The sequence below is a fragment of the Heloderma suspectum genome, chromosome 7 (assembly GCF_057233095.1).
Source record: "Heloderma suspectum isolate Gila_16-S chromosome 7, 16-S_ref, whole genome shotgun sequence".
Classification (NCBI taxonomy): domain Eukaryota; kingdom Metazoa; phylum Chordata; class Lepidosauria; order Squamata; family Helodermatidae; genus Heloderma; species Heloderma suspectum.
Window position 1 is genome coordinate 30878023 of NC_139464.1, and position 21605 is coordinate 30899627.

Here is a 21605-nt window from a genome sequence, read left to right on the forward strand (position 1 = left end):
TACATGCAATGCAGGTGCTCTATTGCTGAGCTATGGCCATTTCCTTAATATAATTATAGCACTGCAAAGACGGATTTTCCAGCCTCTTTTGTGCATGCTCTTTAAGAATGCAAGAAGGGAAAAGTATTATGAGACATGCTTCTAATTCTTCAATGATCTCATGACTGTGTCTGTGTGTACATGTTTGAGCTGATAGCCAGGGTACATTCCTGCCTTTCTCTCTCTTGTTAATCATCGAGGGCAGACTTCCCCAATCTGCTGCTCTCCAAAAGGTTTGGACTATAACTCCCATCAGCCCCAGCCAGCATGATCAATGGTCAGGGATGATGTGAGTTGTTGTCCAAAACATCTGGAGGGCACCCAGCTGGGGAAGCCTGAACTAAGGGGTCTGCTATGTATAACTTATTTTGTCTTCAGCTGCAGCTTTTCTCTTGAAATATAGCTTTTGAAATCTCTCTCTCTCTCTCTCTGTGTCATGCCCAACATCTTCACACACAACATGCCTAAACATAAACCCCTTTTTACTGCTTCACCCCCCTCTGTCCCACCAGGTGAGAGGCTGCGTTCATTTAAGAAACTATTTCACGGTTGTTCAGAAGCAGGGGCTTCTCTCCCACCCATTCGCTCCCTTCTCCTCCGGCTACTACCACAGATAATGAAAGACGTGCTGTTGGCTTGCTCCTGACAAAGAAGGTACTGTGCAGCAATCAAACACTGGAACCTTTTTCCAACTGGCAGTGTGGAATGATTAAACAGAAAAGGGGATGGGGAGTGGTGGTGGGGAGGTAGAGCACAAGGGTATGTGTGAAACAGGCATTTTTAAAAGCTCCCTTTGTTTTGAAGGATTGCCACCAATTAAACTGGCAAGCCCAGGGCTCGATTTGGGCAAGGGCCCACCCCAGGAACGTGCTTTCCACACTGGGGCTTATTCCTCAAATGTATGAAGAGCTTCTAAGCATATGTAGAGGGCCTTTCCCTCCCTTCGAGACTGAACTGTTTCCAAGGCTTCTAGGACTGAAGGCCTAAGTTCTAGGGTAAACGAAATCTAAGTCCCAGTACGTACCATTTTTTAAAGAAATCTAAGCATTAGAGAGGCTTGATTCTAAAGGTAAGGAATCTCACTCAAATAGACAGCATTATTAGAGGAAATATTCCCAGCTGCAGCAATTTCATGAGGTAGGAGTTCAGTGTCGTTTAGAGCCATGCCTGGCTTCACTGCCTTAAAATCTCATTTTGCTTTCCACATCTAATGAATGCATGGAACACTGCCTTCTCCATTTTGGGGGACAGCAATAAAACGTTATTCAAAAGGCATCACCATGTCCTTCACACACTCTCCCTCACACACACACACAGCACCAGTCTAGTAATAATAGGATTACTAACTCCACTGGAACTGTTCCTTGCCCTGAACAAAAATAAAGACTGTATTTTGTGGCTTTACATCTCTTTGAGGTTTAGGGAAGAAATGAGCAACTTCTGCACTCTAAGAAGACACTATTCCTTGGATAGTCGTCTGGGGAGTGGTTCCGTCCCACCCACCCCATCCCACACACAGGCTGCCTTGTAAGTGGTTAGGCTACATAACTTATGGTACTTATGCCCTGCTCTTCCTTAAACTCCAAAGCCTTCAACCCTAACATTGATAGGATTAGCTCTACACAATGGATCTTCAAAAGGGAAGGGCCAAAGCTCAATGGCAAAGCATGTGTTTTCCATGCAGAAGGTTCCAGGGTTGATCCCTGGCACCGCCAGCTCCAAGGCTGTCTCTTCCTGAGACCATAGAGAGCTGCTGCCAATCATAACAGACAATAGTGAGCTCCATGGACACTTAGTCTGGGCTCAGTATCAAGCAACATCTTTATGACATGTAAAAGTTAAAGCAGCAGCTGCACCCAGAACATTTACTGGGCCTACCTAAATAATAGTTTGACATTGTGCAGCACAATTGTAATCCCTTAACCGTGCATCCAAAACCCCAAAAGAAATGAAATTCAGTTTCAAGGCAATCCTCTCTTCTACAATCAATCTCTCTTTTCACCATTTGCTTTTCCTTCTAAATGAAAGTAAGGGTAAATCTTGTACCACATCTTGATTAATGTTTGGTAGGACTTTGGATTATCAGATCCAGCCCATAGGCCACCATTTAGCCCTCTATGGTTTAGAGCAGGGATGGGGAACCTCCAGCCCACAGGCTGGGTACAGCTCACAGGGGGGCTCATCGAGCCCTCCAGCTTCTTCCCAGGCTTTACTCCTTCACCTGGCAGGGAAAAGCTCTTATCTCCAATCAGCAGCTCTTCAGAGATAACAGCTCTACCTTGCTGTGCAGTAAGAAAGGGAGCCTTTGTCACAGTGCAGCAGGGAAATGCTCTTATCTGTGATCAGAGGTAAGAGCTTTGGTATTTGGATGCCATTTGAAAGTGCTGCTGAGTGATTCAGTCCTGCTTACTTCTGAGCAGACATGCAGAAGCCTTGTCCTGCTTGCTTCTGAGGAGGCTTAAAATCAGTAAAAATCACATTTGGCCCCACTCACTTTGCTTTTGGCCCAGCTCACAGATGGAATGCGGCTCCCAAAACCTTTCCCAGATTGGAAGTTGGCACATGGGATGAAAAACATTCCCCATCCCTGGTTTAGGGATAGACTCCCTGACAGAAGATAGCTTCTAAAAGGATACCACTCATTTTTAAAAGAGCTCATTAAACACTGCAGTGGTTCTCCCCTAGGCCTACTTTAGTTTAGAGGTTGATCTTGGGACAACTAAATATCTCACATGCACAGTCAGACGCAGTACATTTAGCATTTTAACTGCCTGCATCAAGAAGAGATTTCTTACAAGACAAGCTGTGTCAGGCCTAGAACTCTACTCAAGACTGTTTTCTGGTTAAAATACACAGAACAGAAGGTAGCAGATGTGGACCAAGGATAATCAAAAATGCATTGCCCTCAAGGTATCAAGGGGAGGAGGAGAAAAGAAGGAGAATGTACACCCACCTGGCCCAACATACCACAGATTATAACACCTGAGCACCTTATAAAGCATCTTCCTTTACATCCGTGGGGCTTTCAAAGCAAACTTTACCACCAAGAGCATGATTCCTCCCACCACTCTCCCCACAAAAGCAAAATAACTGATTGTGCAGGCCCACACAGGTCCACCACTCTCACTTCTTATACTGCAGCTGGACAAGTTACTGTGAAATTTGATATGGCTTTGCCACTATCTCAGATTCAGCAGTCAAAAGAAGTGGCACAAGACAACACATAATAATTCATAGTTCTGTTCCTTGTACTTCTGGAACTTGCCTGTACTCTTGTCCTGAATGACAGAGAAACACAAACACAAACAGCTATTAAAGATTTACCATTAACTTAGCAACAGTACTTCATTACTATCATTGGCATTATCACCAGGAGAGAGGGAATTAAGTCACCATATAATAGGTTTATTGTTATTGACAGTGTTCAGATGATATATCATAGAACCATAGAGTTGGAAGGAGCCATTTAGGCCCTTGAGTCCAAACCCCTGCCTAGTCCAGGAACCCAGTTTAAAGTATCCCTGACAGATGGTTGTCCAGTCTTTGCTGGAATACCTCCAGCAATGGAGAGCCCACCACCTCCCTAGGCAGTTAGTTCCACTGTCTGACTGCTGTGGCTATGTTTTTCCTGATGTTCAACCGAACATATGGACATATGAAGTTGTCTTGTACCAAGTCCATCTAGCACAGTATTGTTGTCTACACTTGACTGGCAGCAGACCTCTAAGGTTTCAGCCAGGAGTCTTTCCCATCCCTACCTAAAGATGCTGGGGACTGAACATGGAACATGCCACATTCACTACACTGAGCAAGGTCGCACAACACAGCCAGTTCATCATGCGTTATTTATCCCAGGACGGGATGTGGTGCATGCCAGGTGTGTGTGCATGAATATGCAACCCCCAATCGCCCCATGTTGTGCACACCTGGCCATCACGGGTTATTTGAGGGTTACACAACCCCCCATAACCTACTACTAAATGAGGGTTGCAAGGGTTGTTTCAACTCTCAAATACCCACAAAGTCTGCGTTCACACGACATGGCGCAACCCCCAATCATCCTGATTGGAGGCTGCATATTAAAAATGGCAGCCGCACACACCCAGCACATGCCATCGCTCATCATGGGTTACTAGATCATTGTGCCAGTACTATTAGAATGACACCTATGCCGGTTTGCTCATCTACAAAGCATACACTCAACCATATAGGATGAGGAATGTTTGGCCTTCCAGATGTTGGACTGCAACTCCCATGATCCCTCACCACTGGCTCCGTCAACTAGGCCTGATGGGAGTTGCAGTCCAACAACATCTGGGGGGCCACTTGTTCTTCTCTGATATAGGAGATTGATTTATACTATTATTTTATTGTTGATTTTCAAATCTGGTCAAACCTTTTTGACCCACAGTTTCCCAAAAGCAGGTAACAGTAAAATTCAATGTTTTAAAAGTATAAAAGCCATCAAATCAAAGAAATGTAGGAATAGGAGGTATAACCCAACTGAAAGGCCTAACCAACCAACCCCCCCCCCCCGCATGTTTTCACTGCCTTCTAGAAAAGAGCCAGTGGAATTACAAACACAAGATAAAACATGGTAATCAAAATAAAATGTAATAGATTACATGATTAAAATAACAATCTGTTAAAAAGCCTGAGAAAAGAAAAGCATATTTTCCTGGTGCCAACATTATTATCCTTTTGATGCCAGGCAAAGACATTTTTATTTTCCCAGGCTTTAACATAATGTAATTTTAATTGTGTAGTATGGTAATATATTATATTTTGTTCCTTTTTCTATTTTCTCTTGTTTTTGTAAACCGCTCTGGAAGAATTTCGTAAGGGCATTATATACATTCTTTTGAAATAAATCAGTTGATCTTATGGGTCCTTTTTGGGAGAGAATTCCATAAATTGCGGGAGCGGGGAGGGGGGGGACAACCAAAAAACCCCTCTGGTCCTGGCAAATGATGTCACCCTCATCTCTGATGTGGCAAAATCTACAAGAAGGACTCTTTTCCTGTTCACAACTCATGGGGAGTCCATTCATATGGGACATATAGTCCTTTGAATATTCATATAGTCCTTTGAATATCTTGCATTCAGGTTATTACTGCTTTTAAAGGAAAGCAGCACCTTGACTTTAGCCTGGAATGATTAGCAGTGGACTCATCTAATACTGGTATAATATGTTCACTGCATATTATACCAGGCCCTGACCAAAAATGAGAGAAAAAGATGTACTATTGCATTAACGAGGATTCATTTGTGGGACTCACTGCTGCAGAATGATGCAGTGGCCACTCAGCTTTAAAAGGGAGCCAGACAAATTCCTGGAAGTTATATCTATCAGTGACAACTAGGCATGGTAACTAAATGGAACCTCCATGTTCAGTAGCATGATCTGAGGAAACATGACACATTAGCCATCTTCCTGAAACTAAGGGCCAAAAGAGACATTACTGTAAATGGGTGTCTAGTAGCAATGTCATTTTTTCATATTTACTCTAGAGTAGGTGCAGGGCGCCCGATCTGAACTGAGACCCCAGTATGGGGATGGGGGGGGTAGGGGGTTTTGAAATCCAGATTTGGGGGGGGCTGCACCTACTCTAGAGTAAAAATGAAAAGACAACATAGCTGTTCAACACACATTTAAATTAATGTCTGCTTTGGCTCTTGTCAGTGGTTGGATGAGAGACCACATGGGAACTCCATGTATACTGTCTTGTGCTCCCATAAGGGAAGAATGGTGGGATATAAAAACACTCAAATTAATAAATACCATTTACGGTGGGGCAAACAGCAAGGGATGATTTCTGCCTTCATGTTTTCTTGGGGACTGCCCAGAAGCATCTTCCTGGCTACTGTGGGAAACAACACCAGTCTAGATGCACCTTTGGTCTAATCCGACAGGGTTCTTTCCTCTAGCCTTATCAGGAGAGCATAATGACCCAGAGAAAGCGCACAGGAGTCGGGGCACTTCAAAATGTTCCTACTTGCACTCAGGAATTGGTTTCCAAGTACAAGATACACGGGCACAGCATCATGTGTATGAATAATTTTGCAAGCAAGTGGCAAATGAGACAGGGGCCAAAGGATCAAGTCTCCATTCTACAAGGTTATTTAGATACTACTGCTCTTGAGGATGACAATGGCCTATGCTAGCGTTCTGACTACTAGTCATGCTGGCTGGGGCTGATGGGAGTTGAAGTCCAAAACAGCAGGAGGGCACCAGCTTGGGGAAGACTGTCCCAGCTTGGGGAAGACATTCCTCCATTTAAAAAGGGTCAGAAGCAAGACCTATACCCTACAGAGGGGAAAGCATAAAACTTAACGCTGTTGCAGAGTGGCCTTGCAAGCCTCCCTTTGCCTGAAACCCAGCCATTTAACCCATTTAAGATTCGCCTGTCATCATTTATATATGGCAAGCTAATTTCTGTATGAAAAATCAGTTAGACTCTCTGTTGCTATAGGAACTAGAGTCAGTTTCCAATGGGGTTTTTATTTTTATTTTTTAAAGAGAAATTTTGCCCTTTAACAGAACTTGAATGTATATGGAGAAGGAAGTGGGGCGGGGGGGGGGGGGGAGACCCACAGGTCATATGTCAGTATTTAAATCCACATCCATCTCCCACCCACCCCACCCCCTGCAGCTCAGTAGGCCTGGCCTGCAGGCATCTTCTCCTGGGAAGGCAAATGGGGTGTTTAATGATTCACCAGATGTATGATTCACCATAAGACCTGGGAGGCGGGTGGGGTAGGAGGAGGGGGTGTACTACGCAGATGCTGAGAAAGCCTGCCTACTCTCACAGTGTGAAAATGGTAATGGAATGTATAACAGCAAAACTAGCTAAGGGCTGCATAGTTAAAAACACATGAAGGTAAAAGAGAACGAAATAAAACGGAGTGGAAGATAGTGGCTACTAGTTGGCTGTATATTACCTCCAGGATCAGAGTCGGTGTGCCTCTCAATACTAGTTGCTGGGAAATATGAGCATTAGGATGCTGTTGCACTCATGTCCTGCTTGTGGGTTTCGCACAGGCCAGGGGTGCAGAATAGAGCTGTGCACAAACGGCCTATCAAAATTCTCCAGCCTATTCGTGGGCAGAGAAATGGGGTGGGGGGACAATTTCACCAAATTTCTTCTAGGGGAGGAGAAATTCTCCAACAGTTTCTCACAGATGGGGCTCACTAGTGGCAGGGGTTGTAGCTCAGGTGCTTTCTTCTTTTTCCTAAGGGCTTTTGGTTTATTGCACTGCCTCGGTAGGTGGCGACAGCATCAACTGTGGTGAGGCTTCCGCTTTTTTGAGGCAGAAGTCTCAATTTCTTTTTTGTGCTTACCTAATCACTGTGAGGTGGCCGAGGGTGCTGTGTGTGTTTTGTCTCTCTATTACACATCTTTCCATTGCTCTGCAGCCTCCCAGGCCACCTGCACTTTCTGAACCGAAAAAGCCCCATGGGAGGAATTGCCTCATGATGTCTGCCTCATGATGGCTTTAACTGAAGTGCGGGAAGTCAAGGAGGCTACAGGCTGCCACAGAGATTACTGTACAATGACAGAGACGACACTCATGCACACTCCTCAGCCACCTCCTAAGTAAGGTAAGCACAAGAACCCCAAACCCAACCCATGAGAATTTCTCTGAAATTTCTCCTTCTTTGAATTTCTTTGCGGAAGCAATTTCTTTTCTATCAAATCGAATGAGAATGGGGGGGGAAATGTGGGAGAAATTTTTGGCACACACTAGTGCAGAAACTCTTCAGATAGAGGGTCGAATTTGTTTTTGGAGGCAGCATTTCAGTAGTGGGCAGGGCCAAAGACTAAAGGGGGCAGAGCAAATATCCCCCCAAAGCCAGAATATTTTAGCTTAAAGCTCTTCCTGCCAGTAACGAAGCCTTAGGAGCATCATTTCAACCTTTTAGAATGGGGAAAAAACTGCACATAAGCCAGGAAGCCACCATGCGATTGGTGGGGGAAAGGGGATGGGGGCATGGCCCTCTGGGCAACCGCAGAGGGCCAGATTTGGCCCCTGGGTTGGGAGTTCTGCACCCCTGCCATAGGCATCTGGTTGGCCACTGGAAAGGCTTTTGGTGTGATCCAGCACAGCTCTTATGTTCTTGAGCCACACAATGAAGTACAATGAAATGTGTCTCTGTATACAGCTTTTCAGGTGTAGCTGTTGCGGGGGCGAGACGTGTGGGCAAGGTCTATTTTCTGTATCTGCATGCTCATTACAGACATACCATTATTCTTTATTTCTAGCTGTAATGTCAGGATTATTAATATATCTTGGCATTCCCTAAAATGCTGGTGCAGGTTTATTGTGGCTGCGATCCTAAACACACTTTTATGGGAGTTAAGTCTCACTGAACTCAATGAGGCTTAGCTCTGAGTAATCATGTGTAGAATGGCTCTATAAAAATGCTGATTTTCATGGCTTCCAGTTAGTTTCTAGGCACAATTTAAACCACTGGGGCTTGTGAATAATGCCCTACATGGTATGAGACCACAATATCTGAAGGTCCACCTCCTGCCGTATGATCCTGCCCACCCACTGCATTCAACATCGGAGGCCCTGCAATGTGTCCCACCACTTTCAGAAGCACGACTGGCTGCGAAATGAGATAGGGCCTTTTCTACTGTGGCCCCCAGGGATTGTGGAACTCCCTCCCTAGAGAGGTCTGGTTGGCTCCCTCTCCCTTAAGCTTCAAATAATCTGTCAAGACTTTCACCTCCTCTGTTGATTATGCTTTGGTTGCTTTCCCCCACTGCACCTGTTTTTAATTGTATTTCAGTCGGTTTTACCATATTTTAATTGTTTTATTGTAAACCGCATGGGGGCCCTTTTTAGGGCTGACAAAGAGTGGCATAAAAATAAACTTCCTAAAAATAAACTAAATAATACATTTTTTAAAAGGGAAGAATTGTCTTGATGGATATACCAGCCCAAGATCTTAATAGTCTAGCAGTCTCTCTCCAACAGTAGCCAGCCCAATACTTCTGAGTGTTACGAACAAGACATGAAGGCAGCTATGTCATTCCCCTACTGTATGTTCCCAGTGTCTGGTATCCAGAGGTGTACTGGCTCTTAACATGGAGGTTCCATTTTGCTATAACAACTATTTCAAGCCATCCCCTTTCCAAGGGCTTGTGGCAGGTAACACTTATTTTATCTCATCCTTCCCTGGTCCTGACCACTAAAAGCCAATTAATTAAAAACAAAACAAAACCATGCACTCCTCATGGAAGATGTTCAGGTTCAGGCTTTGTTGAATCTCCAGGAAGGAGATGTCCAAAGCTTATTATATTTATATATCCTGCTTTTCAGCTAAGATTGGCTCCCAGAAGGGCCTACAATAAAATGCTCACAAAAATACAGTTATGAATTGGTTATGTGGGGAGTAAAATCTTCTGGCCTCTGGCAGCTGATACACAGCCCAGTTTCCAGGCTCTTCCCTCTGTAGGGTAGGAACTCAAGGAGCTGAAGATGGATTCAGGGGCTCGCTGACAGTACCAGATGCAGGCCCACAGACTGAAAGGGGAAGGCACTAAGAATGTCTCTACACACTGTTACAGATCTGATCCGATCCAGAAAGTAGTGGCAGGGAATCACATAACCTAATTATGCATTGTGTTCGTCAGTCCTGAATCTATGGACAGATTCACTGGATGACTCAAAGTTCCAGTACTATGGGAGAGGGAAACAAATCTCTCTCTCCACACAGTTGATAATTTTACAAACCTCTACCATGCTGCCCCCTCCACACACACCCCTTGCCATCCGAAGTAATCTTCCCCTAAACTTAAAAAGCCCCAAAAACCACAGGAAAGGTGCTTCAAGCCCTTGATGATTTCAGCCATCCTTTTCTGTACCTTTGTCCAGAGTTATGTCCTTTTTTCCAGATAAGGCAACTAGAACTGTATGCTGTATTCTCTACCTGGCCAAACTATAAGATTTACATACTTGCTGTTTGCATTTTTTCATTTACATTTTTAGGCTGATATTCCTACGGTAAAAATGTGTGAGATATAGACATCATGTGAATTTTCGCTAATTCAAGGAATGGAATACAAGTTATGAATTACTACTTAGGAACATGGGAAGCTGCCCTATACTGAGCCAGACTATGGGTCCAACTAGCCCAGACTGGCAGCTGCTCCCTAGGGTTTCATGCTGGATCCTAGCCCTACCTGGAGATGCTAGAGACTGAACTGGGGCCTTCTGCTTGCAAACCATGAGCTGTACCACTAAGCTATGACCCCTGGCAAGGAGAATAACTGATAGTTACCATTAGGAACATGCATATTATTATTTTTTTTTTAAAGCAAAGCCATTATATAAAGCTACACTGGTTTTTGGCAGCACATATGGCTAGTTTCACACTTAACATACAAATTAACGGGTGCCCACGAGGGCCATAGAACTAGCAGACCCCCTGCAAATTTCTGTTCAGCCTTTCTTCCTTGTTACATGGTGTTCTCCTCCCTTATGTAGCTCATCAACTTGTCCTTGCCCACAGGCTTTTAAAATTTGCATTGCACAATGCATTTGCTTAGCAGACCCCAGCACAGTGTCCACACTGCTCCATGGATGCCAAAAATAAACTCAGGCTTCACCTTGACTGAGTGTGAATTTGCACACCTCAGCCTACCCCAGCCCCCACGTCCCCATGATCACTTCAGACAGAGTAGATATCAATGACAGCTGTACAGGTCATGAACGAACACACACACACACACACACACACACACAGCCAGCTGACCTGGCTTTTTTAAACTTCTAAAAACAGGTTAGCTCACCAATTCAATATGCATTGAGGAACCTGTGTCCCAAACATTGCATGCAAACCTCTGCCTAGTTTCAAACCCTGCCCAATTTTGGCTCTGGCCCTGCCCACATTTGGAATGCAGACCCTGAGATGTTTCAATTGAGGCAATGTGGAGCTCGACAGGAAAATGGTTCCCCACCCTTCCATTAAACCATCCTCAACAGCAGGACACACACATGAAATTTCCACCGTGAAAAATAATTTGGCACAGAGACAAAACAACGATATCCACAAATGGCAATGCAGAAATGGATGAAAGAGCCATATGGCCTTTCCCTCAGTCTCCAAAATGTGCAATTCTAGATGTTTCTTAATTCCATCCTTGTCCTCCTTTTTACATTCATCCTCATGTATCTGAGTGGGAAGATGTTCCTGGGGCACAGCGCTTGCAAGGGTTTCGTTTCCTCTGGATGGAGGTTACTGGAGACTTACTAGTATTTTGCAATTTTTGAGTCTGTTTACAAAGATGGCAAGGGCCTAACAGAAGCAGAAGAGAGCAAGAAAAGGTGGCAAGAATATACAGACGATCTGTATAGGAAGGATAATATCAGGGATAGATTTGACGGTGTGGTCAGTGAGTTAGAGCCAGACATCCTGAAGAGTGAGGTTGAATGGTCCTTAAGAAGCACTGCTAATAACAAGGCAGCAGGAGACAACGGTATCCCAGCTGAACTGTTTAAAATCTTGCAAGATGATGCTGTCAAGGTGATGCATGCCATATGCCAGCAAATTTGGAAAACACAAGAATGGCCATCATATTGGAAAAAATCAACTTATATCCCCATACCAAAAAAGGGAAACACTAAAGAATGTTCAAACTATCGAACAGTGGCACTTATTTCACATGCCAGTAAGGTAATGCTCAAGATCTTGCAAGGTAGACTCCAGCATTTCATGGAACGAGAATTGCCAGATGTACAAGCTGGGTTTAGAAAAGGCAGAGGAACTAGAGACCAAATTGCCAATATCGGCTGGATAATGGAGAAAGCCAGGGAGTTTCAGAAAAACATCTATTTCTGTTTTATTGACTATTCTAAAGCCTTTGACTGTGTGGATCATAACAAATTGTGGCAAGTTCTTAGTGGTATGGGGATACCAAGTCATCTTGTCTGCCCCCTGAGGAATCTGTACAACGACCAAGTAGCAACAGTAAGAACAGACCATGGAACAACAGACTGGTTTAAGATTGGGAAAGGAGTACGGCAGGGTTGTATACTCTCACCCTACCTATTCAACCTGTACGCAGAACACATCATGCGATGTGCTGGGCTTGATGAAGCCAAGGCTGGAGTTAAAATCGCTGGAAAAAACATTAACAATCTCAGATATGCAGATGATACCACTTTGATGGCTGAAAGCGAGGAGGAGCTGAGGAACCTTCTGACGAAGGTGAAAGAAGAAAGTGTGAAAGCTGGGTTGCAGTTAAACCTAAAAAAAAAACAAGATTATGGCAACCAGCTTGATTGATAACTGGCAAATAGAGGGAGAAAATGTGGAGGCAGTGACAGATTTGGTATTTCTAGGCGCAAAGATTACCGCAGATGCTGACTGCAGCCAGGAAATCAGAAGACGTTTACTTCTTGGGAGGAGAGCAATGATAAATCTTGATAAAATAGTAAAGAGCAGAGACATCACACTGACAACAAAGGTCCGCATAGTTAAAGCAATGGTATTCCCCATAGTAACCTATGGCTGCGAGCGCTGGACCATAAGGAAGGCTGAGCGAAGGAAGATAGATGCTTTTGAACTGTGGTGCTGGAGGAAAATTCTGAGAGTGCCTTGGACTGCAAGAAGATCAAACCACTCCATACTCCAAGCCAGACTGCTCACTTGAGGGAATATTAAAGGCAAAACTGAAGTACTTTGGCCACGTAATGAGAAGACAGGATACCCTGGAGAAGATGCCGATGCTAGGGAAAGTGGAAGGCAAAAGGAAGAGGGGCCGACCAAGGGCAAGATGGATGGATGATATTCTGGAGGTGACAGACTCGACCTTGGGGAAGCTGGGGGTGGCGACGGCCGACAGGAAGCTCTGGCATGGGCTGGTCCATGAAGTCACGAAGAGTCGGAAGCGACTGAACGAATAAACAACAAACAAGCATACAGGAGAACATAAGTGGAGGCACAGCTTGAACATTCCAGCAGTCAGCCAAATCCACTGCCCCATATAAGATCTTCAGAGGTGGCCAGCACGCCAAAATACTGTTTGCTTGCAGAACACAAACTCAGCTGTGTCTTAGTCTGACTCAGTCTTTTCTCAAAAACCACTTTTTCCACATGTATATTATATCATAGCCATCTAGGAGTGAGAAGGGGGAGAAAGACATACTTCCTTCTAAGTATTTCTTAACCCTTCAGAAGACTTAAGGAAGATCTGTTAATTAGCTGTCATGGAAACACTGTCACTGAATATCCCAGGCTATTAACGGTCCTTTGTCAGGTTCAAGCCTCCAGACACATAATGCCTCAAGGTATGGTCTCCAACCTTTTGGGGTTGGTAGGTGCATTTAGAGTTTTGTGGGAGTGGTGTGGGTGCTCATACAAAATGGCAGGCGTGGCCAGTCACAAAACACTCAATTCCGAGAAGGCAAACAGGTGGGACTAAAAGAAAACTAACTAACCCAAGGGATAGGTTGGGTCAAAAAACCATTCCTTTGAACCCAAATAAAAATAGCACTGGAGGGCAGAACCTCGCCTTGCACCAAGCTAGCCTCCCAGTTAAAAAAAAAAGTTTTAATTTTAAAAAACTTAAATAAAATAAAAATCAGGAGGGGCAGGACACCTGGAGGGCACCAAGATCGGTGTCTGAAGGCACATTGATGCTCACAGGCACCACGTTGGACAGCAAAGACTGGACAGAGATGACAATGACCAGGCTACTATATATACATGCAAAAGAGTAATGAAACTCTCTTCTGGTCAACATACTGCCCTAATTAAAATAGAAATTTCCCCTATATCCTAGTAACCACATTGGGGACCCTGGCCTCAAGGCAACTCATGGCAATCATCCTACTCACAGAAACCCAACAGCAAAATCCACTTCATCCTTTTTACCTTCGTTGAAATTGTCATCTGCTGAAATGTGCGTTAGCGGGGACTGGGGCCGAGAGTCTCCACAAAGTGAGTAGCTGTGCTCTGCTTGAATTAGGGGTGCTGGAGAAGCCGGTGACAGCTCCACTTGCATCATCTCATTTTTGTCAGACAGGAAGGGGTCGTTCAAGAGCTGCCCCAAAACATCCTGGGAAAAATCATCGAGGAGTTCTGTGAAGGGCTGCAAGAAAGAGGGGAGGGGGGATTAAGTAGGATTTTAAATTTTCTGAACAGTTTTGGTCCCATAGTCCTTCAGTGCAAAATCTTGGGCGGTCGTTTCATGTACATTTCTCCGAAAACTGGCGCCCCATTCATGTAACCAAACTGGCACAATGAGAATAAGGGTTGTGTGGATATTGGCAGAATAAAGAAGCTGTACTTGTTTCACCATGTGCTTGCTCTCACAGCTCGACCCATTTATGAACATAAGAATTGCCTTGGAGGATCAGACACCTGCCCTCCCAGCCAGGAAACTCATAAGCACAGCATAAATAATCCCCTGCTGTTTGTCCCCGGCATGTGGTCACCAGCCGTGAAGCTTACTGGGTGACCTGGAACCAGTCAGCCCAACCAACCTCACAAGATTGTTGAGAGGATAAAATGGGGTGGTACGGGCAGACATATATGCCACCTTGAGCTCTTTGAAGGCAATATAGAAATATAAACAGTAAATAAATAAATAAATAAATAAATACCAGACTTATACTCCCTCAGCTTCAAATCTCCATTCTTAGCAGCTTAGATTAATATCTATTGGTACCCATGTCCGACAGCTCTCTTCACAAATTCAATGTCAGGGCCAGCCCTACCACTTGGCAGAGTGAAGCGGCTGCCTCAGGCAGCAGATTGTGAGTAAGCAGGGAGGGGTGGCAAGATGTATCAAGACAGGGATGTATGTGTGCCATGCAGAGCTACCCTGCCGCTCTCAGGTGCAGTAAGGGCAGACATATTGACCTTTGCCTCATACAGAAAAATGCCTTGGGCCAGCACTGTCCAAATGAAATCACATGGGGTGAATGCATGCAGGGAGAAGTGCACTTATGAACTATATACTGGGGCCTCTTTTGCAGAGTTCCAGCTGCACATACAGTTCACACTCCAAACCCAATAAAAATAGGTCAGAGGGCCTAGCCACTAATATCCTGCTCCCCCCATGCGCACATTCAAGTCTATGCGCTTTGAGCATGCAAATGGGGTTTCATAAATCCATCTTGCTTCGAAGTCACTGTATGCAGTGGTCAAATGCCACCTCTTATGGCAATTAGATCCAGACATTTATTGGATGCTAAGTGAAGAATTTTCCCAGTAGCAACATATGGCTGTGAGAGCTGGACTAGAAGGAAGGCTGAGCGCTGAAGAATTGATGCTTTCGAACTGTGGTGCTGAAGAAGACTCTTACGAGTCCCCTGGACTGCAAGGAGGTCAAATCAGTCAATCCTAAAGGAAATCAACCCTGACTGCTCATTGGAAGGACAGATACTGAAGCTGAAGCTCAAATATTTTGGCCACCTAATGTGAAGAGAAAACACCCTGGAAAAGACCCTGATGCTGGGAAAGATTGAAGGCAAAAGGAGAAGGGGACGGCAGAGGATGAGATGGCTAGATAGCATCACCGATGCAATGAATATGAACTTGAACATGCTCCAGAAGAGAGTGCAGGACAGGAAGGCCTGGTGTGCTGTGGTCCATGGGGTCACAAAGAGTCGGACACGACTGAACAACAACAAAGTGAAGAACTTCCTCTTTGTCAGTTCTGAACCTATGGGCTATTTAACTGGATCAGCCACAGTTCTGGTATTTTGGGGAGAGAGAATGCACCCATCTCCGCTCACTCTGTTCACTTCAGACATTTACCCTGCTATGTTGGGCAGGTCTGGAGTGATGCAGTAAACATGGGTTAACTTGCAAACAGAAGAAATCCCTTCACCGTTTCACTATGTGCTGAACCTTGTGGTGATCATTTCAACCTGTATACGCTGGGCGGGTTCATACATGCATGTATACACTTTAGTTCTCTAAACTTGGTTACTGTTCACTTCATGCTCACACATGCATGTTCACCACTCTATGACTGCAACATTATTATTCTTTATTACATTTCTACACCACCCAATAGCTAAAGCTCTCTAGGCAGTTTATAAGGATTAAAAACATTCATGTGTGAATGGGGCATAGACAGTTCCACATACAGAACCTTCAAAGACAAACTATATGCTGACAACATAGTAGTTTGCAAGTTTGCCCCAGCTACCAGAAAACTACGCATTCCAATATTCCAGTCTGTAGTTAAAAATCATTGTGTGTGCACTGCCCTGGCTTTCCACAAGAAAAACAGAAGATGGAACAGACTTGTTTTCTGTTGTTCCAGAGGGCAGGACTAGAACTAATGGATGGAAATTGCAAGGAAGCAGATTTCAGCAAAACATTAGGAGGAAATTCCTAATGGTAAGAGCTGATCAACGGTGGAACAAACTGCCTCGGTGTTCTCCTTCACCAAAGCCTTTTAAGCAGAGGCTGGATGGCCATCTATCAAGGATATGGTACTTCCAAAATTTCTGCACTGAACAGGGTGGGGAAGTTGGACTAAATGACCTCTAAGGTCCCTTCCAAGTTACTATTAAATTCTGTGATTCTATTATTATCTGGCCCTTTTAAAAATGAAACAGTGGTTGCATAGATTGCCAAAGACAAACAGAAAAGCCCACAGGCTAACTCACACCAACCCCACTCCCCCACACACACGCACACAAAAGAGCAAAATCCACAGCAATATTATGAACCAAATTCTGATGTCGCAAAAAAAAAAAAATTCAGAGGAGAGTCAAAATGAATGAATGAGCATATTTCACCCAAACGAGCGATGCAAAATCCCACAGGATGTGCTGTCAAAGCACCACATCCTGCACATATGTACTCTGAATCACAGGGCTTATGCTCTCCAAGCGGCAGGAGGGTGGATGTTCAGATCTTCAGCTGTAGGGGAAAACTTGCTTTGCCAGGTTTTTCTTAGCTGAGTGCCCCATAAAGGAAACATGCCTGGCACAATGGCCTAGAGCAGCTTATTTCATACAGAGCTTCCCCAACTCTCCAGATGTGTTGGGTTGCAACTGCCATGGCCAATGGCCATGCTGGCTGGGAATTATGGCAGTTGCAGTCCAAGACATCTGGAGGGCACCAGGGTGGGGAAGGCTGGTTTATACTGAAAACAAACCAGAAAGGGGCAACCCACACAGCACATGCACTCAGAAGCAACCTTTCAGATATTCCAGAACAACATGTCACATTTTGTGTATCAACAAAATCCTTGCCCCGACCAGCAGTAAGGATGAATGCATTTGTGCATTTACTTGTGCATTTACTTTCCCTTCCACTTAGCTCTTGTTGTTTCCCCCTTTACTGAAAAGTATATTTTATCAGTACCTTGAGGCCGGAAACAAGATAGGTTTGGGTTTTGTTTTGTTTTTTGCTTAGTTTAGTCTAAAGCACCATTATTTGGATCAAGTAGAACTCTTGCCTTTATGCTCATTTTATAAACTGGCGCTCATAGAATTGTAAGTAATCTATACTTGGAGGGGGGGCTACACTGGTAGGGAAACCTCGGGTGGCATAGCACACACAGAGGGCACAAGTGGGGAGAGATGTTGAAAGACTGTACACAAATGAGATCTGCAGCAATAATGTAGAGCTGAAAGACAGGTGTGCAGAGCTCCAGAGAAAGCTGCCAGCAAAAGATCAGACAGAGGCTGGGGGGGGGGACAAAATGCAACAGAGGAGTAGATGACAGCAGCACCAGGACTGAAGGACAGGCTTGTGTCCTATCCATGGTCTCCCCACCCCCACCCACCCAACTCAACACACTGGAAGAAAGCAGCATCAGTACCTCTGCCTCTCTGTGACTTAGTGGGAAAATAATATTTGATGGGACTACCAGTAACAGGAATAGCTGCTCTGAATAGGCATATATCACTTGCCCAGCAGCAGAATTTAGGTTCCTAGAGATTTCTGCTGCAGCACATGAGCACACATCTCACTGGCCTACAGGATCACACTGCAACCTCCTTCATTTGCGGACATATCCGATTCATAGGATAGTTCAGCAGCATCATAACTGCCCCAAATCAAAACTCACAGCTGCCGTTCCATCAGGGATTCTAAATCTGTGGCCCTCCAGATGTTGCTGCACTACAACACCCACCATCCCTGGCTGAGGCTTGTGGGGGTTAGAGTCCAACAACATCTGGAGGGAGACAAGTTCACCACCCCTGTGTTCTGCACAGGAAGCTGTGTGAAATGCCCTCCACACTGTTGCAATGTGAAGTTACAGTAGCTCCAAGGATTTGCTGGGATGGCTGAAATTGGTGCAAGCACACAAGGCACCGCTTCACACCAACAAACTTCCCATGTGGCACCCAGCACAGTTATGCTGTGACATCTGTGCTGCTAAATTAATGGCAGGAGAATCAGGAAACCTTCGTTTATTTATTTTTACAGACGTCTGTGCCCCTTTTCTAACAGTCTGTTTCAAGCAGCTGATAATGCAAGATCAGTGAAAGAACACATAATATCAAATATAATACCAATTTAAAACATGGGTATTATTAGGAGACATCTGTGGATATCTAATAGGAACAGGATCAATACAAGAACAGCTCTAATAAGTCCAGACTTTCAAAAACCAGTTATCAGATTAGAAAAAACCCTTAAACATCAACTTAACAACGCCTTACAGTGGCATCTGAATGCTTTTCAGGGAGAACAACAGAGTCAGACCTCTTTGGTGGATTGTTTGAGTTTAGAGAGCCACTCCTGAAAACTCCCTCCTGCATGTCCCACCATTGGCTGAACTTCTCGGATCAGGAGAGGCCTGGGATGAAGCCTCTTTGGTTGATCATACAGAGAGCATACTTTCCAATGTTACCTATGTCATTGATACAGCACCTGTTCCCTTAGTATATCCCAGGAACAGGCAGAAGGTAGATCAGGATCTCTGGGTAATTTGCAGGAGAATGACAAGGGTTTCAGACTCCAGATGAAAACAGCTCTTCCACCCCCAATTGGGCCACTGAAATTATGAATGCTTGGGAGGAACAGAGGAGCGGGTTTGTGGATGAAAGAAGTGTGAGTTCAGTTCTGGTACTGAACATAAATTCCAGTGCTGAGGAGCACCCTGTTCATTAATTCCAACTGTATGTCTGGCCCTTGAGCCACTATTTTTTACTTGGATCTTGAGGTTCTGGCAAAAAACAAAGTAGACCCTGTGAACACCTTTAGTGTGTTCCAGAGAGGAAGGGACTACATAGAAACACGCCTACACACACGCGCCCATCAACTAAAGTGAGGCAACAAGCCAGCTAGGTGCAAGTTCTTCTAAGAACAAGTTAAGAGAGTGGTAGGTGCCCCGATGTCCAGCTTGAAAGTGACATAAAAGGTGACAGCACTAAGCAAACTCTGGTGTTGCTTTAATGCCCCAGCATGAAGGTCTCGGTCACCTCAAGTCACAATTTACACAAAACCAGAGTTAAAGTCCAGGTCAAATCGAGACGGGGATTGCCAACTCCAAAAAACCCTGACCTAGCTCTACCCGAGAAAAAACCCCAGTCTATACTGAAAGCACTCTAAGGGATTTGGTGGCAACGCCTCTGACAGCAATCAGCTGAGTTGCCTTAATCTCATAAGAGAGGTCAGGCAGGAAGAACGGTCTCTGGCTGCCAGTGGCTGAGCTGATGATCTGATCCATTTCTGCAGAGAGGCATGGCAAAGCAGAAGAGCTTTGGGAAGGAGTGGGGACGAGCGAAGAACAAGGAACATGTACAAATAAGTTCACATTAGAGCAGTGCCGGCTCCAGGCTTTGAGAGTATGTGGGCAAGACACCCTCCATGGGCCCCTTCCCTCAGTGAGTCTGCCTTCTCACCACTGTTGTCGCCAGCTACTCTTGCTCTTCATCCTCTCTCTCATCATGGCTGCTTGCTTTACAGGCAGAGAACCAGTGAGCAAGTAGACAATGGCATCTACTCCTCCTCCTTACCACCACCACCACCACCACCAGTGTCTGGGCCAGAGTGAGAGGCAGGTGAACAAGTAGGTTGCAATGGTGAAAAGGATGAGCAACTCCAGTGGGCCCTTGTCAGTGGGCCCTGCTGGGGTGTGGCCCCTTGGCAGATACCCAAAGATGCCTACCTTTGACACTGGCCCTGTATTACAGCAGCCTTCCCCACCCTTGTGCTCTCTAGATGTTTGGACCTCAGCTCCCAACAGCCCCAGCCAACATGGCCAGTGGTCAGGAATCCTGGGAGTTGTAGTCTAAAACATCCGGAGGGCCCCATAACACAGAAGGCTGTGTTAGACAGTACACTCAAATACACTCTTTTTTCTAATAAAGAGAGCTGGTGTGGTGTAGCGGCTAGAGTGCTGGACTGGGAGTCGGGAGATCCGGGTTCTAGTCACCACTCGGCCATGGAAGCTCCTGGGTGACTTTGGGCCAGTCACAGACTTTCAACCTAACCTACCTCACAGAGTTGTTGTTGTGAGGCTAAAATGGAGAGGAGGATTATGTACACCACCTTCGGTTCCTTATGGAGGAAAAAAGGCAGGATATAAGTGTAATAAACAAGTGTAATAAATAATACATACATACATACATACAGTACCAGTTCAGTATGCATAGGAAAAATAGATTTATTTATTTAAAAAAAAAAATTATTGGCTGCCTTTCAGGGCAGAAGCCCTCTCAATAGATGATATTCTGCTTAATTAGCTACAATTGGAGACTTACAAAAACTATATTGAATTTTGCCTCCCACACACCCAATCCCATTGACTTATAACCATGCAGAAAAAGGAATTCCAACCCTTGGAAAAGCTAGAAATTAAAGGGGGGGGGGAAAGAAACCTTAGAAAGTACACCTTGGCTGTGTACCAGCTGGAGACCTCCAGCAACAGCTCCATCTGTCCAGCCACATACCATGCCTTTCAGACAAAACATTCCTTTCTTTGAGCCTGCCTTTGGCATAAATAGCCTTTTATGACTTATTGCAAGAATCCCTCTGGAGTACACCAGGGCCAAACTTCAGTTAACCCTCAACTCATGATTTCGCCACACAAAATCCTAAGAGCAGTTCAGAGCATCACACAAGCTGTTTTATAAGAAAAGAAAAGCCAATGTGATACCAGCCTGCCTGGCATGGTGAACTAGCCAAGCAGGCGTGGGGAGATGAACCTCACCTACTCTATCCTACCTCAGGAAAAGTGCTAATTAATATTTCCCCCAAAAAAATAATTACCGGCCATTTATAAAGTTGTGTAGAATACGAAGCATGATCTATAACTACCCTGGTTGTTTGCAATAAAAACAGTTTTTTCTGCAGGTATTTCAGACAAACTCTAAACCAGTGGGACCAACCTTTTTGGCAAATAGGCCACAAGTCACGTTCTATTGTAATTAGGCGGTGCCAGTGTAGTATGAACTGCAATACATTTGCAAGCCTTCATGCCTCGTTGTGGTTTGTCTGTAGCCTACTGAACTGGGGAGCAGGCCATAGTGCAGTGTGGGACAGGGCTGAATTATTGCCATACCAGGTCCACAGGCTCTCCTGTCCCAAGAAGCACTGCAAAGCCATGATGCCTGTGCCATTTTTGGTACCT

General features: G+C 44.9%; 1 protein-coding gene across 2 annotated transcripts in view; it reads right to left on the minus strand.

Annotated features, from left to right (window-relative positions):
* Positions 1–21605, minus strand: part of CREB3L2 (cAMP responsive element binding protein 3 like 2) — a 109356-nt gene that overhangs the window by 45259 nt on the left and 42492 nt on the right. For both annotated transcript variants that reach the window (XM_084809472.1, XM_084809473.1), the window contains exon 2: positions 13928–14144. In XM_084809472.1, coding sequence (XP_084665598.1) covers positions 13928–14144 — 217 coding nt within the window. The remainder of the gene's footprint in view (positions 1–13927; positions 14145–21605) is intronic.